This window comes from Schistocerca gregaria, chromosome 2 (genome assembly GCF_023897955.1).
Source record: "Schistocerca gregaria isolate iqSchGreg1 chromosome 2, iqSchGreg1.2, whole genome shotgun sequence".
NCBI lineage: Eukaryota > Metazoa > Arthropoda > Insecta > Orthoptera > Acrididae > Schistocerca > Schistocerca gregaria.
The window spans coordinates 411,310,879-411,328,917 of NC_064921.1; the positions used below are offsets into that span (position 1 = coordinate 411,310,879).

At 43.2% G+C, this 18,039-nt stretch overlaps 1 protein-coding gene across 1 annotated transcript in view; it reads left to right on the forward strand.

Annotated features, from left to right (window-relative positions):
* LOC126335802 (gastrin/cholecystokinin type B receptor) overlaps positions 1-18,039 on the forward strand; it is a 138,378-nt gene that overhangs the window by 55,379 nt on the left and 64,960 nt on the right. The window contains exon 4 of the mRNA XM_049999265.1: positions 17,034-17,118. Coding sequence (XP_049855222.1) covers positions 17,034-17,118 — 85 coding nt within the window. The remainder of the gene's footprint in view (positions 1-17,033; positions 17,119-18,039) is intronic.

The following is an 18,039-nucleotide window of genomic DNA, read 5'->3' on the forward strand; positions in this document are numbered from 1 at the left end:
GAGAACAAACAATGTATTTACCTTTATAGTCACAATATATATATCAGTTCATGACACCAATTCTTACAAATTTCAAAACTCCGCCATCTCTCTACCCACGTCCACCACTGCTGGCGGCTCACCTCCAACTGCGCAACGCTACGAGCTGTTAGCATCCAGCTGCCGCTGCCCGACACTACAATGGCAGACAACACAGACTGCGCACAGCACAGCCAGTGATTTTTATAGAGAGCGCTACGCGGCGGCGGCGTTACCAATAAAAAAAACCTAAACAGCATACTTACAAATATATCCACCGTCATTCCTAAACAATAGCTGTAGTCGAGGCATAATGTTGTGAACAGCACTGTAAAGCATGTCCGGAGTTATGGTGTGGTATTGGCGTCGGATGTTGTCTTTTAGCATCCCTAGAGATGTCGGTCGATTACGATACACTTGCGACTTGAGGTAACCCCAAAGCCAATAATCTTACGGACTGAGGTCTGGGGACCTGGGAGGCCAAGCATGACGAAGGTGGCGGCTCAGCACACGATCATCACCAAACGACGCCCGCAAGAGATCATTCACGCGTCTAGCAATATGGGGTTGAGTGCCACCCTGCATAAACATCGTACGCTCCAGCAGGTGTTTATCAGCCAGGCTGGAGATGATGCGATTCTGTAACATATCAGCGTACCTCTCACCCGTCACGGTAGCAGTTTTGCTGACAACGCCATCTGTCGGACATTTTGTGAACTTTTTTTAGTTCTAATAAAACCTCATGTCATCCAATGCATGTGTGTCAATTTTTACCTCTCTATCTACATTATTCTGTGGTTTATTAAGTTTTCAAATTTATACTGACTTTTTGATCACCCGGTATATAAGCAAGGGATTAGTGAGGCATTCGTCTCTTTCCGAAGTGCATGTGGTAAATGCAGAAACGTGAACTATGGCGACGTTATTACAAAATCCGTCCAAACAAAACCAATGTGCTCTTAATCGTTCCTTCTCTGTCGAAGGACAAACACCGGTTGTCAACCATCGGAGAATGAAAAAGTTGTATAGGGCAGTATGTCTGTTTAAAACACCGTTTTGGAATTGTGCTCCAAGTTCCGTGCCGGAAAGTACGTCCACATGTCGAAAATGTAATGCAGACATTACTCCAACGCAAATGGGAGACATTCGAGCACCCGCCCTACAGTGTTGATCTCTCTCTGTACGATTATACTTCTTCGGTGCCTTAGTAAAGGCCTTGGAGACTCGATGATTTCTGTCGGACGAGGACGTGCATCAGACAATTAAGGACTTCTTCACACAGCAAGACACGGTGCTTTACCAAACGGTTACCTGGTACTCCGGTGGGATGCTTACTGTCATTTTGCCTGATTGGCATACGGAGTCTGGTCATCAAGAGGAAGTTTTCTGTTTGCTCCTTACGTTATTAATAATATCGATAACGTGTTACTTGAAATCGGACTTCTGCACATCTTCAGTTCAGTCATATAATCGGCACGGGTAAAGCAGAACAGGGCACTTGCGACAATTTACCGATTCAGCATTACGCCCGCCCGCCGGACGCTGCCCCGTCTGTTAACCGTTACCAGGAGCCCTCAAGAATGCAGCCAAACGTGACTGCAGCAACCCCAGTGTCACAACAGACCCACTTTGGTGAGTATAAATACTGGTCATCCAGATAGGCAGATCATAGAAGCATCAGAACCGCACCTAATGAAATTTTGCACCCAGTGTAATCTGCAACCAGGAAAGGTTCACTTATCTCCCCGCTCGGGCTCCACAACTTGCCCGGCAGATGGAGCACACGAGGGCTCTTAAGGTTCGTTGACACGGGCCATATTTTAAGGCAATATGTAGTCGTTATAGTGTTATTGGCAACTATGCCTCGGTGCAACAATGCCCAAGCCGTATCTGTCTCCGTCCTTGTCGTCTTCAGGAGTACAGTAGTGGGAAAACGAAACAAGCATGAAATCCATGACCGTGATACGCAAATCTACGACGAGAGCTTTGGAACACAGAAAATAATACACGCAAACAGTGAAATCTGAAAACGGACATTTTCAGTACTACCATCTTAGTAAAGGATCTGTGGTAGTGATACGTAATTTTGTTTTTAGTGTGGTGCTAGTACAGATTACTTTTCACGCCCCGGCCGGCCAGTGTGGCCGAGTGGTTCTAGGCGCTTCAGTCTGGAACCGTGCGGCCGCTACGGTGGCAGGTTCGAATCCTGCCTCGGGCATGGATTTCTGTGATGTCCTTAGGTTAGTTAGGTTTAAGTAGTTCTAAGTTATTGGGGGACTGATGACCTCAGATGTTAAGTCTTATTGTGCTCAGAGTCATTTGAACCATTTGACAACCCGTAAGTTTGATCGTAATCTATTACATTTATGAATTAATAAGTTTATGTTAATGTTTTATGGAGGTTCATCAGTAAAGCGAGAGAATTATGATTGTTATTTCAAACTTTTTTAATAAATTCCTTGAGTCCTTCCACCAAATCGTTTCAAATGCCTTGAACAAAGACGCATATTGATGAGAAGGGCACATTAAAAAGTACATGAGACGTCTGTATGAACCACCGCTACCAAAAAACTGAAGTGTTCTAGCTCGTACACAGTAATTAATTTTGGTATTGGTCTCACCAATCCTCCGACGAGTTACTTATAAATAACATATTCAAAATAGTGTTTCAGGAAAAAATATTTATCCAGTAACAATTCACAAGGTAAAAGATTCAGAAGCGGTTTCCTTACTTGAAAAAAAAAAATAAAAAAGACTGAAAACGCCCACGACGCCTGATTTCTCTTTTTATTGCTAACTATTGTCCTTGTCTAATGCAGATACAGGAGAGCTGTACTCACTTCAGCCATCTCGCTTTTGTTCATTTCGCAGTCATAGTGTTGCTCGCCTAAACACACCTGACCCAGAAATGTATTCCCGCTATCATTGCCTGGCAACAGTGGCTGTCAGTTTTGCCGTATAACATGTGGCAGCAATACGCTTGGCCGCGATTTTGCGGCCCAATATGCAATTTTATAGCCCCTGGGAACGTACCTTTAATTGTCGTAATGATAAAGAGGACTAGAGAGGCTCGAACAAGAACTTTAATGTCAAAATTGCTGTAATAGGAAGTGGTCATATTTTTTTCTGTTGGACGATCTTTACTTCATTTACATCTACATTCATACTCCACAAGCCACCCAACGGTGTGTGGCGGAGCACACTTTACGTGCCACTACTGTATCTTCAGAAACTACCATGTAAAGCATAAAAACCAAATTAGGAACACATAAAATAAAAACTGTATCACTTCTAATTGACAAAGCATGCTTTAGAGTGAATATGAAATAGAATGTGGAAATTATTTATTTATTTATTTATTAAACCTGGCAAGATTAGGGCCATCAGGCCCTCTCTTACATCTAGCCAGGCATTCTACTTATTTTACATCCATATGTTTTAGTAGGCATGTTAAACTACATCTAGTACAAAAAGTGAAATAAACAATTAGAAAGGTGCACCTGGAAAAATACATTATTGAAGATAAAGATTTTAGATAGGAGTGCTGGCAGCAAGGAGTATGAGGGAGACTCATGGTGAAGGGAGTAGAAGAATAGAGAGACATGATGAAACATAATTAAGGAAATATAAAGGAAAAGAAGATTGCGTGGCTAATAGAGATAGATGAAGAGGAAGGCATCTCAGGAGCAAGATAGGAGAAGCTAGCTTTGCTATTTGACAGGTGAGAGGATTGGCCTTGTACATTAATTTTGTGGAGAACCTTATGAGGATGATAGTAGAAAGTGCTTAAACTTCTTCTTAAAAGCAGCAGGAGATTGAATTTTCCTCAAGGTAAGGGGCAGTTTGTTCCAGAGGCGGACAGCGGCAACTGAGAAGGAGTTTGCAAAAGTTTCTATTTTGTGAGTGGGCACAGTTAGGATACCAAATAAGAGTGACCTCGTGTTTCGATTATGATGGCATGACAGGTTTTTAATCTCTGAATGAAAGGTACTGGGGTGCTTGCGCGACGAGGAGTCGTTGAAGTAGACATAGAGTGTTGTAGACACGCAATTTGTCCGGCCGCAACCACCCTAGCTCGGAGTATGAAGCACTAACATGATCATATCGGCGAATGTTGCAGGTGTAACGCACACAGGCATTCATGGTTAGCTCTAGCCGTCTTTTGTTTTCACTACTCATGCCTTGTTGAATCACATCACAATAGTGGAGGTTCGGTAGAATGAGTGCTTGCACGAGCTGGCGTTTCAAGTCCTGTGGAAATATGTTCCGAAACTTTTTGAGAGCATAGAGACAAGCAGACGTCTTTCGGCACACTGCGACTGTATTCTCCGCCAATTGAGATGCTCATCCAAAGTTACACCCAAGTTCTTCACTGTTTTCTGATATGGTATTGGAGTACCGTCGAGCAGAATAGAAGGTAGCCGTTCGCGGAAATCTGAATTTATTAATTTCTGATGGGCTATTAAGATTACTTGCGTCTTTTTTGCATTTAGTTTAAGCCCCAGGTTTTTCGCCCATGTCACTACTGAAGACAGGTCATCATTCATCGGAGTGATTGCAGTGTTTACATCTTCAGATCTGACGCTTACGTAGAGCTGGAGGTCGTCGGCATAGAAATCATATTTACAGGAGGACAGAACCGAAGAAATATCGTTGACATATAAAGAAAACAAAAGTGGTCCTAAGACTGATCCTTGTGGCACTCCCGAAGAAACATGTTTCCAGGAAAATTTTTCATTTACGCAGACAACACATTGCTGTCTGTCTTTTAAGTAGTTTTCAAACCATCTCATTGCACTATCACAGAAATTAAGCTGTTGCATTTTTCTGAGCAATATGTCAAAGTTAACAGTGTCAAAAGCTTTGCTGAAGTCCAGTAGCGTCAATATTGTTGCCTTTCGATTGTCGATGGCATATTTCAGGTCATCAGTTACTTGAATTAGAGCAGTGTTTGTGCTGTGATGTTTACAGAAACTGGATTGAAATTTGTCATACAGACTGAATTCATGCAAGTGTTCAGTGATTTGGTCATGAACAATATATTCAAGTGCTTTGGAAACAGCAGGCAGTATGCTAATTGGTCGGTAATCACTAGGCAGTTGCGGGTTTTCGATCTTAGGGATGGATCGAATTATGCTTCTTTTCCATGCAGTGGGGTATATTCCGTTCACGAGGGAAAAATTAAATATGTCAGTTAAGACAGGTACTAAGATATCGGCAACATTCTTAATCACGGTTATACCGATACTGTCGTTGCCTATTGCATCAGAAGAGATTCTCATTATTGCTTTTCTTGCCGTATTTGTTGTTACATGTTTTAGATGGAAGGTATCGTTGTTAGTTATCCTGTTTGGGGATGCTTGTGGACGGTAATTATCAGTCGTGCTGGTATTCAGAGGTGCAGAGAAGAATTCATTAAATTCGTTAGCTGACACATGAAAAGTAGTTTCCGATTTTGAATTTCCGACCCCCAAGCTACGGAGATTCTTCCATAGAGTCGTGGGTGTCAGATCGCTGCATATAAGCGAGCGAGCGTGCCTGATTTTGGCATTGCGAATGCATTGTTTCACTATGTTCCATAGCTTTCTATATTCTTCGAAACACTCGGGTTTCGGATCTGCCTTCAAACGCCTGTGGGCAGCATCCCTATTAGTCATCATTTGACGTAATTCAGCTGTCAGCCATGGAGCAGGAGATTTTCTTACACGGACTGTGCGCACAGGTGCATGTTTGTGATAGAGGGCAGTGAGTTTATCACCAAGTTCATTAATTTTGCCGGCGATTGTAGGTTCTCTGATTATTTGATGCCATGAGATTTCTGAGCAATCGGCTGTTAGAGCGTCGAGGTCAATACATTTCATGTTCCTACAAGTTGTTAACGCGATTTGATCCTTGGGGGCTGCACAGAGTAGGCTAGGAATATTACATCATGTGCTGAGAGGCCAGGGGCCGATGGTTGACCAACATCTCTTCCTTTGTCAGTCTGTTTCGTTGCAATTACGTCTATAAGAGTATGACTGTGCGCCGTATGGTGTGTAGGTTGTAATGGAAGAATGTTCATGCTATTGCAGCTAAACAATCTTCTTAGGTTTATTGCAGAGGGAGTGTCTCTTAGCAGGTCTATGTTCAAGTCACCCATTACGATGACATGTTCGTATTGACACTGAAGTGAAGGTAATTCCGACTGGAAGGAACTCATTGAGCTTATTTTTGGCGGATTGTACACGACGCCAGTCAAGAATTTCCGAATTTGTATATTTATTTCAATGAACATGAATTCAGCCTCTTTTTCTTCAGCAGGATTTGACGTACATAAGACTTTCGCTTTGACATGTGTACGTATATACGCGCCGACCCCGCCACCTCGCTTTTTTGATCTGTCTGCCTTAAGAAATGTGTACCCTGGGAGATGAATAGATGCAGAGGATACGTGTGGTTTCAACCACGTTTCGGATAAGAGGATTACGTGGTAGTTTAGTTGGTTGAAGAGGAGGCTAAGTTATTCGTAATGCGCAGGTAAACACTGGATGTTGCAGTGAGCTACTAAAAGCTCTGACGCGTTCCGCTGAGCAGCCTGGAGTAGGGTGGCAGACTGGTTTGTCCCTTTGTTAGGCACTACCTGCCGCGAGGGGCACTGGCCGGTGTTTCCTCCAAGTGACATGATACAGGGGTGTCCGAGATTTTGCAATCCCTGTTTGTGACTCCGCGAGTGCCGAAAGAAAGGCGACTGCAAGAGATTTCCTGAGGTTGCGGGAGTATAGAAAATGGATTAGTGGTATTCAGTGCAAGGAGAATATGACCAAAATAGTGACGGCTGTGTGTCACTGAGTATCCTATGTCGTAAGAGGAGAAATATAATTGGCGTATTTGAAACAGCTTAGGGTGGAAATAAGGGAAAGGTGAGTGATTTAAGAGGCCGATGCTGACAGCAGAGAGAAGTAAGCGTAATATTTAATAGATTATCGTAGGAAGCTAGAAGTAAATTGAAATATACTAAAGTGATTCTGGTAGTGATTATCGTAGGGAACTACCATTAGATTTAAATTTGCTAAAGTGATGCTGATAGTGATTTTTGTTATGAACAATTTAAACTGAATAGATAGGTGACTAATGAACTAAAGGAGAGACTAATAATTGCAATAGAACTATTACAGAATGGAAGAGAATAAACTGAGAAAATGAAAAAAGTATTAGCAGTAACTAAAATTAAGCAGTGGTTAGAGCTACAAACACAAAAAAATAGTAAAAAGTTAATACAGTTACAAAAACAATTAGTTGAAGGTACAAATATGGGTATAATTAAAAAGTTAATACAATTACAAGACTATATCTGAGTATAGGACTGTTACAATTTGCAAATGGTGTTAAGTTTGCACTTTTGGCTCGAGTAGCTTCACTTAATACTATTCATTTCTGTCATGTTTGTGACTGTCTTCTTCCCAGCTGCTGTCTTAATGATTATTCTGCCATCCTGAGTCCACACATTCTGAAGACCGAAATGGGATATGGCACTGTTTAAAATCTTTAGCCACTCGTGTGTCAGATCTTCCCTTATTGTAAGCCCTGTCCTTGCTGACTTCTTCTTCTGAGTAAAGGTCTCAACCCTTTTTCGGTACGAGACAAATTGAATTATTATTGGACGAGGTTTGGTAGCACCTGGTAGTTTTCGTCCCACTCGATGGCTCCTGTCAAAGTCTGCCTTGGTCACTTCAACGCCTAATTTTTCACGCGCAACCTGTATAAGCAGGTTGTCCGTGTCTTCTTCCTTATTTTCTGCTACTCCAAACAGTCGTAGACTATTTCGCCTTTGGTACTGTTCTAGCTCGTCTGTTGCGGCAGATAGTTTCACTTCCAACTCTCGTGCCTTTTTCTCGTATTAAGACACAGACTTTTTTAGTGCTGTAATTTCGGCAGTATTGGCCTTAACAGTTTCACGCATTTTGGCCAATACTGCCGCCGTTACAGTATCTGATATAGTGCCTGCTATCAGATCGAGATTGTTTTTATCGTGAAGCGCAGCGTTTACCTCAGAGCGGACCAGCTCCGGTATACCGGGAGCCGCGGCCACACCTTCCGCCAGGAGCAGGCCCGCCGCACCTGCTGCTTCCCCGCTGCTGTTGACTCTTCTGTTTACCATTTTCTCGAAGATATTGGCGGAGCACAGAAAGAAAAATAGCACAACTGCACAGAACACTGTTGTTTACACGATTTCCACTTGTACTAGACACCACCACCTGCGAGAACACCTTCGAATACAACTAAATTTCGCGAGCCGAACTTAACACGTGTTGCACTGCAGCCGCCATATATAATGTGATCCACACCCGTCGATCAACGTATGGCACATATGTGAGATGCGTTGTCATACTAACTGACAGTTCAGGTGATGCACGTATGTAGGTGAAATTAGATGTATACAGCTTCTAGACTCACTCACAGCGCTACATGCGCGCGCCCCTCTATATTACTTATCTGTTGGTATAAATCAGCATATCATTGTCATTATTGCCAAATGGAAGATATGTGAGTATTATAAAATTTTGTATGAAGTAAGATACACATTAAAAGGACAAAGTACACCTCATAAAATAATGTATGTAATAACAAGGAAAAAGTTTTTGAAGGTGGTAGTCCAAAACACGATTTTCCACATTAAGATAAAAGAAGCAAAACCAGGATTTAAGCGTTAAAACTGCAAATCCGGGGCATATCGCAGAGCATTGTGTCGTCCACTGATAGCGCCTTTCTTCCGGCAGCAGGGTGTTTACGTTGCTGGTCGTTTGCATGACAACGTCAGCACCGCTCGAACTGGCCGGCCAGCACCTCCCTGTGGGCGCCAGACAACTCCAGCAGGCATCAATCACTGCATGTCTCAGCCAAATAGATCATCACATGTCATAAAGAATACATTAGTAGCAAATTAATCTAGCTCCTTTCTTTTTCCAGCGTTGATCTCCAACGCGGAGTCGCTTCAACTGTTTTGTTTTCTGCACCATTTCCGTTTGCACTCGAATGTTATCTATGTTAGGTTTCTCCTTCTCAACATGCAAACCCAATGCAGTTTTTTGCCACCACAAGTAATTTCTTTAATTCTTCTGTTAAATGACCTTACAGTCTAGCCAACGCAGCTCTTATCACAAACACGATAGGATACTTCATGAACCCCAGGATTTCCGTATTTGTCTTTCTTTTGTGGTAGACTGCGAAGCATTCGTTCGTTAAGATTATGTGTTGGTCTAAACTCAGTTTTAATCCCGTTCTTCCAAAATATACGTTCTAGCTCTTCTGACGGCTCGCCAAATGCTATCCTGTTGTGGAATTAGACGTAGACGATATGCGAATATAGTGATAGGAGTGGTAGGAGAAGCTATGTACAACTTACCTCACCTCTATACAAGCGTAATACTGACTTTCAGTTAGTATGGAAACGCATATTATGTACCTTACGTTATACATACCATCCTAAGGTGTGAGCTATATTTTATTTTATATTAATTATAAAGTGTGCTTTTTCCAAGTAGAAGAGATACGGTTTTTAAACTACTTGTTTTTAATTTGGTTTTTATGTTTTCCATTGTTCCTGAATATGGTCGACGTTGGACGAAACCGGTAATAAGTAAAAATTTTGTGACTGCATCAGAGACGAAGTAAAATAAATTACGAAAGAATAACTGTGCTTAGTACATGATGTATCGCTTTTCCAGGAAGTGTTCATGCTTTGTTTAAGGATTTTTCGAATAAAACAGACTCGTACCACACATTATCCAGGCTCTGGACTAGGTAAATGGTAAAATAAAAATGTTATTTAGCAGTGTTTAATTAAAATCAGTATTTCATTTTTTACATTTATATGTTATTATTTTTATTTTGTGCGTTTTCGTATACGTCATACAATATTAGGCAGATGAATTTATTAGAATTTTTGGAATTTGCAGAATGCTTTCAAACAAGTCCCGATGTCACCAGCCTCCTCGTACCTTTTTACAGTTTTTTTTTAGAGTTTCATCAAGTTACACGACGTTGTTTTCTTTCGGTTCAAAAAATGGTTCAAATGGCTCTGAGCACTATGGGACTTAACTTCTGAGGTCATGAGTTCCCTAAAACTTAGAACTAATTAAACCTAACTAAGGACATCACATGCCCGAGACAGGATTCGAACCTGCGACCGTAGCGGTCTCGCGGTTCCAGACTGTAGCGTCTACAATCGCTTGACCACTCCGGCCGGCTTATTTTCGGTTACCTTCCATACTTAGCCCTGACTTCATTAACGCACACACTGAGTTCTCTCCTCCTGGCTTCATACACTCTACCAGGTCTTCAATTTTGGGATTCTTTTTCTGAGTAAATTATTAATTTTGTTGTTCCGGGTTTCTACGGTGATGGTGGTAGGATGGCGCCAGTTTTAGCAACTTCATAGAGCGGCCGCGACTTCCTCATTTGCCAACCATCTGCCTACAAAATAGTGGGAAAACTAAGAAAACTTGGCGATATCCCGTGATTATGAATAGCCGTAGCAGGCATCTTCAGGTTGAAGAAACACCAGTGCAGCACACATGCGGATTTGAAGCCTTACTTCTTTATTTTCTCTGTATTCTCACATAAGTCTCAAATCTTGCACTTTCCTCCTGAGAGATTTCTTAATGTTGAAGTGCAGGCATACGCTTCAGGCGAAGGGTACACGAATTTTAGCGCAGAAATCACAGCTGATTCGAAATCAGCGGTGAATTTTATTTTAGGATTTCATTGTGGTAAATTATCGATAACATTGCGGAAAGTACAGATATGACTTTTTCTTTTGTTAGGTAAGAATGCAAAGGGCACCGAATAGATGTTTGTCTCACACTTCGCCTTCCAAAGTCTGCTTGAATAATTTATAAGAGGTGATCAAAAAGTTTTCATTGTAGGGCGTTGCTGCAGCTTATATACAACGTTGTCTGCCTGCTTTGCTGGGTGGTAACGTGCTTGCCTCCAAAGCCAGTGGGCCCGGTTTGGATTCCCGGCCGGGTTGGAGATTTTCTCCGCCCGTGAGCTGGGTGTTGTGTTGTTCTCATCATCATTTTATCCTCATCACCGGCGCGCACGTCGCCCAGTGTGGCGTGTGTGAAATAAGACTTGCACTTGGCGGCCGAACTTCCCCGAATGGGGCCTCCCGACCAATGATGCCATTTGCTCATTTCATTTCATGTACAACGTTGGTCGGCTGCGATGCGGATATAGAACTACCGACTTGTAGGCAAGGCATTAGTGTGGCGTTCATGACTTTCCGAGGCGCGTGCGGTGAAATAAAAAACGTGAACTAGAGCGACGTTATTACCAATTGTGTCCAAACAGAACGAATGTTCTGTTATTCTTTTCTCGGCTGCTGAAGGATAAACAACGGTAGACATACATCGGAAAATGTAGAATATGTCTAGGGCAGCATGTCTGGTGAAAGCCACCGTCGGGTTTGCTTCAAGATAACGCACGACCCAGTAACGCAGAAGTGACGTCAAACTGAAGTGGGAACACTCGAGCACTCGCCCTATAGTACTAATCTTTTCCCACGAGATTGTCAAGCCTTCGGTCCCTTAAAAAAGGTCTGGAGGGGGCGACGATTCTTGTAGGACGAGGATGAGCAACAGGCAGTTATAGACTACTTCACGAAGGAGGACATGGCGTTTTACAGTGTGGGAATCTTCAACCTGGTGAGTCAGTGGGATGACTGCCTCAATACTCACGGCGATTTTATCTGATTGGCACTCTCGTATATTTGCGAAAAATTGCTTGATACAGAATTTGAAGGTTCCATCTGTAAAAAGCCTTGTTTGCTGTTTAGAGTCTGACTTCCTTCTTATTGAGTAAAATCTATGATCCTGCCTAAAATGTTATCGTCATTACAGTTAGTACCACCGTTTGAAGAACAACTTATTGTCGTGTTTTTGGCTATATCTGGTTTCCATATGATTTTTCTGGTGATTGTATGACAGCTTAAAATGGACAGTCGAGATCGGAATAATATTTATTTACCGGTTTCGGCTTATGTTAAAGTCATCTTCATAATTTTTTACCCCTTATGGCTGGTGGTGGTGGCTTCTGGGTTTTCTCGTGATACCACAATCGTACACAGCCATAGGTGGCCAAAAACTCTGAAAATGGTTTCAACATAAGCCGAAACCGAAATAAACAAATATTATTGCGATCTCAACTGTTGATTTTAAGCTAAATATAGCACCAGATCGCTACACTCTGTAGACAATGTTGTCTAAATATATGGTTCTATAATAATGCCTTAGTTGTTTTCTGTTGTGGCATTTCAGTAAAAAAATAGCATCCTCGATTATGCAAGTCACCTAACTCTTCGGCATGTACACTCCTGGAAATTGAAATAAGAACACCGTGAATTCATTGTCCCAGGAAGGGGAAACTTTATTGACACATTCCTGGGGTCAGATACATCACATGATCACACTGACAGAACCACAGACACATAGACACAGGCAACAGTGCATGCACAATGTCGGCACTAGTACAGTGTATATCCACCTTTCGCAGCAATGCAGGCTGCTATTCTCCCATGGAGACGATCGTAGAGATGCTGGATGTAGTCCTGTGGAACGGCTTGCCATGCCATTTCCACCTGGCGCCTCAGTTGGACCAGCGTTCGTGCTGGACGTGCAGACCGCGTGAGACGACGCTTCATCCAGTCCCAAACATGCTCAATGGAGGACAGATCCGGAGATCTTGCTGGCCAGGGTAGTTGACTTACACCTTCTAGAGCACGTTGGGTGGCACGGGATACATGCGGACGTGCATTGTCCTGTTGGAACAGCAAGCTCCCTTGCCGGTCTAGGAATGGTAGAACGATGGGTTCGATGACGTTTTGGATGTACCGTGCACTATTCAGTGTCCCCTCGACTAATTTGCTGGGAAGTGGCGGCGCGGTCCCCTACGGCACTGCGTAGGATCCTACGGTCTTGGCGTGCATCCGTGCGTCGCTGCGGTCCGGTCCCAGGTCGACGGGCACGTGCACCTTCCGCCGACCACTGGCGACAACATCGATGTACTGTGGAGACCTCACGCCCCACGTGTTGAGCAATTCGGCGGTACGTCCACCCGGCCTCCCGCATGCCCACTATACGCCCTCGCTCAAAGTCCGTCAACTGCACATACGGTTCACGTCCACGCTGTCGCGGCATGCTACCAGTGTTAAAGACTGCGATGGAGCTCCGTATGCCACGGCAAACTGGCTGACACTGACGGCGGCGGTGCACAAATGCTGCGCAGCTAGCGCCATTCGACGGCCAACACCGCGGTTCCTGCTGTGTCCGCTGTGCCGTGTGTGATCATTGCTTGTACAGCCCTCTCGCAGTGTCCGGAGCAAGTATGGTGGGTCTGACACACCTGTGTCAATGTGTTCTTTTTTCCATTTGCAGGAGTGTATTTTAGAAGTCAAAGTGTCGCGTGACCTCTTTTTCTCCTGATTCACTCTCTTTTGTGCTTCTAAGCGAGCGTCATTAGGTGGTCCAGGCTGATGCTCGTTTGAACAGTCTCTGGCCTTAAGCGTTCCTCTGTCTATTTTTTGAACAACGCCAATTCGCATTTCCGCCTACTTTGGTTATCTTTGCTATTTATCAGTAACAGCCGTAGTCACCACACGGCTTACCGCGGACGGTCGTTGACGCTTCCATATCAAACCTGTAAGCACACAAACACACGAGGCACACTGAATGAACATTGCCAAAGTCAGAGTCGTACCGATAGCGATTGTCCATATGGTCAGCCACTGGGATGGACTTTTGGAGTGCAAGTAAACTGTGTCCCATAAGGAGCGTTTCCGGTGGACCACGAGTTTCGGGGTACATGTAGGCCTTGCCCTTGAGCATCTAGCTTCCAGAGATACTGGATGCAAATTTTACAGATTTCCGTTTGGGTGCAATTTTCACTGTGTGTGGTTCTCAGAGACCCGCAGAACATAAAGTCGAACACTGTTGTCATGTTGCTTTCTGCTGCGAGGCTGCCGACTTCCTTCTACCATCTCGACGGGAACTACAGCCTAGATGGGACAAGGGTCGAACTAAAGTCCTCCCAGCCCCGAGCCACTGGTGTCCGACAAAGCTAGCCGCCACTCTCTAGCCATCGGCTCGCGGTTTGAATCTGGATAACACTGCCGACTACTGCTGGGCCTGAACGACGGCTCTCTCCGCTCCCAGCTACGGGATCTGATGCACCACCGCCTGACGGCATAGAGGCAGCTCTATATCATACGCTGGAAACGCCCTAGCCGAGTCGTATGGACGAGACGCATCTCTGCCTGCCCTTCGCAGCCTGAGTTTCACCGCCTCTCACCTTACGCCTGCCTCCTGTGGGTGCACACAGTTTCTACGCGTACATAACTATGGAACCAATAAATTGTACTATCAACCACTAGCTGCTTACATATTCTGCACACCCCCAACACAACCACCAGAGAACCACTCGCTCACATCCATCTTAATCATTGAAATATGGTTTATGTAAATAACTGTTGTATAATGATATCCTGTTTGATCATGGTTCAAATGGCTCTGAGCACTATGGGACTTAACTGCTGAGGTCATCAGTCCCCTAGAACTTAGAACTACTTAAACCTAACTAACCTAAGGACATCACACACATCCATGTCCGAGACAGGATTCGAAACTACGACCGTAGCAGTCGCGCGGTTCCGGACTGAGCGCCTAGAACCGCTAGATCACCGCGGCCGGTGTTTGATCATGTTTGAGTGCAAAAGGCTCAGGTTTATCATATGTATGCACATTATACATTTATCTGCTTTCTGACAAGGTTATTATTACAATTTCAATGATGACATTATTAAGATTTTTCACTTACCGCATGTTAATAAGGACCATCCACATATTTAGTTGTAAATTCGTATTATCTCATCTGGATTTAAACGTGTTCTGAATCGTGGACCTATGATACAAAAAATGTGTTTACTCCAAACCAGCATAACGTCGACATTTATATACACACATCAAAAAATGTTTTGCATCACCTCGGTTCCGAGAGTTACGGAACCAGTACATAAAACTGAAATAGAGATCAACATAAACATCATCTTTGACCTTTTTATTGCTCATTAAAACCACAATTTGCAAGTAGTACCACTATACAATGAGACTTTTACAGGTGGTGGTCCAAATTGCTGCACACAGCGGTACCTCCAATACCCAGTAGCACTTCCTCTTGCATTGATGCATGCCTGCATTTGTCCTGGCTGGTCCAGATTGTCGTCCAACTCCTCAACGGCGATTCGGCGTAGATCCCTCAAATTGCGTTGGTGGGTCACGTACTCCATAAACAGCTCTTTTCAATCTATCCCGGGCATGTTCGATAGGGTTCAAATGGTTCAAATCGCTCTGAGCACTATGGGACTTAACATCTGAGGTCATCAGTCCCCTGGAACTTAGAACTACTTCAACCTATCTAACCTAAGGACATCATCCGAGGCAGGATTCGAACCTGCGACCATAGCGGTCGCGCGGATCGACACTGAAGCGCCTAGAAGCACAGCCACACCGGCCAGCCTCGATAGGGTTCATGTCTGGAGAACATGCTGGCCACTCGAGTCAAGCGATGTCGTTATCCTGAAGCAAGTCATTCACAAGATGTGCACGATTGAGGCGTGAATTGTCTTCCTTGAAGATGAATGCCTCGCCAATATGTTGCCTATATGATTGCGTTATCGGACGGAGAATGTCATACACGTATCGTACAGCCGTTACGGCGCCTTCCGTGACCACCAATGGTGTAAGTCTGTCCCACATAACGCCATCCCAAAACAGCAGGGAAACTCCACGTTGCTGCACTCGCTGGACAGTGTCTAAGGCGTTCCAAACACGTCTCTGACGATTCTCTGGTTGAAGGCATATGTGACACTCATAGGCGAAGAGAACGTGATGCCAATCCTGAGCGGTCCATTCGACATGTTTTTGGGCCCATCTGTACACCACTGCATTATTTCGTGGTTGCAAAGATGGACCTCGCCATGGACGTCGGGAGTGAAGTTGCGCATCATTCAGCATGTTGCGCACAGTTCGAGTCATAGCATGACGTCCTGTGGCTGCACGAAAAGTATAATTCAACATGGTGGCGTTGCTGTCAGGGTTCCTCCTAGCCATAATCCGTAGGTAGCGGTCATCCACTGCAGTAGTAGCCCATGGGCAGCCTGAGCGAGGAATGTCATCAACAGTTCCTGTCTCTCTGTATCTTCTCCATGTCCGAACAACATCACTTTGTTTCACTCCGAGATGCCTGGACACTTCCCTTGTTGAGAGCCCTTCCTGGCACAAAGCAACAATGCGGACACTATCGACCAGCGGTACTGACCGTCTAGTCATGGTTGAACTACAGACAACACGAGCCGTGTACCTCCTTCCTGATGGAATGACTGGAAGTGATCGGGTGTCGGACCCCTCCATCTAATAGGCGCTGCTCATGCATGGTTGTTTACATCCTTGAGTGAGTTTAGTGACATCTCTGAACAGTCGAAGAGACCGTGTCTATGATACAATATCCACAGTCAACGTCTGTCTTAAGGAGTTCTGGGAAATGGGGTGATGCAGAACTTTTTTGATGTGTGTATTAATAGATTCATATTTTAGAAGCACCGTTTGTTTTTCCAAGAAAAGACATTAGTCAGACATTCTTTTACTAACAAAAATGTATTTATTTAGTAGAATGGATATTTCATTGCCCACTGACCGCGTATAGGAATTTCTCCAGTGTTGTCGTTCTATTATTGTGTTCTCATATCTGCCATATAATTTTTTGTGATAAGACAGAAGAGGTTGCAAAGTATGATCCACAGAGCAAGTTTCCAGACTGGAACAGAGAACTTGCTCAATAATATGACCAAGTATGTGCACAAAGCACTTCATTAAAAGATTGCTTTATATACACATATATATATCTATCTGAATGATTACTATATTTAATACATTTAAACAGATGCGAAGACATCAATCTTTAACGGTGTGATGAACTTCTTTCAGCCCTGGGCAAAGATCCTTACGAGTGCTAACATCACCAAGACGAACACTACTGACGATTTACAATATTACAGACAATGGAACCCAGGTACGTATTATTTACACCATTTCCTCTTATGATGGCATCAAGTATGAATATATATGAGTCTATAAGCTGTTACTTGGTCACTAAAAATAATTATCTTGATATGTAGATATTTTGTCAATAACAGTAATTATTTAATTCCTTGGTTTATACAAAGTTTTGCAAGGAAGAAATAACAATAGCCCATCTGGACATCATCTGATAAGCAGTTTCAAAATAAATTAGATAGTTTCTTTTTTGTACCTCTAAATTATTGTTACGTTTGCATTGTCAGATTATATAAAATTACTTAGAAAATAAATATCAGAATAAATATTCAGTGAATTTTATGATGTAAATTTAATGAAACGATACTTGGAGAGAGCTTTGATTTATTCATTCTGTGACTTTCATTACCCTCTGTATTCTACATGTAACTTTCTTTAACATGTAACTCAAACTTTAGATACACAAACACTATTTATATTGAAATATACACTAATGGTTTGACTCCATTACTTGCTCCCAATTTATTAGTCAAAGATTATAAATACTAGTAGTTATATGAGGAGAATTAATAATTGAAACTACTGAGGTTTTGTGTTTATTTGTCATAAATGAATTTTCAGTAAGGTAAATAACTTACTGTTTTCTACTAACCGAGGAGTCGGTAGAAAATTCAAAATTAAACCTTTTCAAACTAAGTTTGAACCTCATCTCATAATTATGACAGGTTGACCTATAACTCAGAATTTTAACTACACTGTGTCTAAAATTAAAGCAACGAACCGCTATTTCCCCGTTCTGTGTCTAATTCACGACATAATCATACAGATTGTCAACAGATGTCTGTACCGTTGTGTCTTGCACGGAAGATGGCATTCCGGCCAACGGTCAACCACGCCATCGATGGCGTCAGGACACCTATCAAAAGGGGTAGTGGTT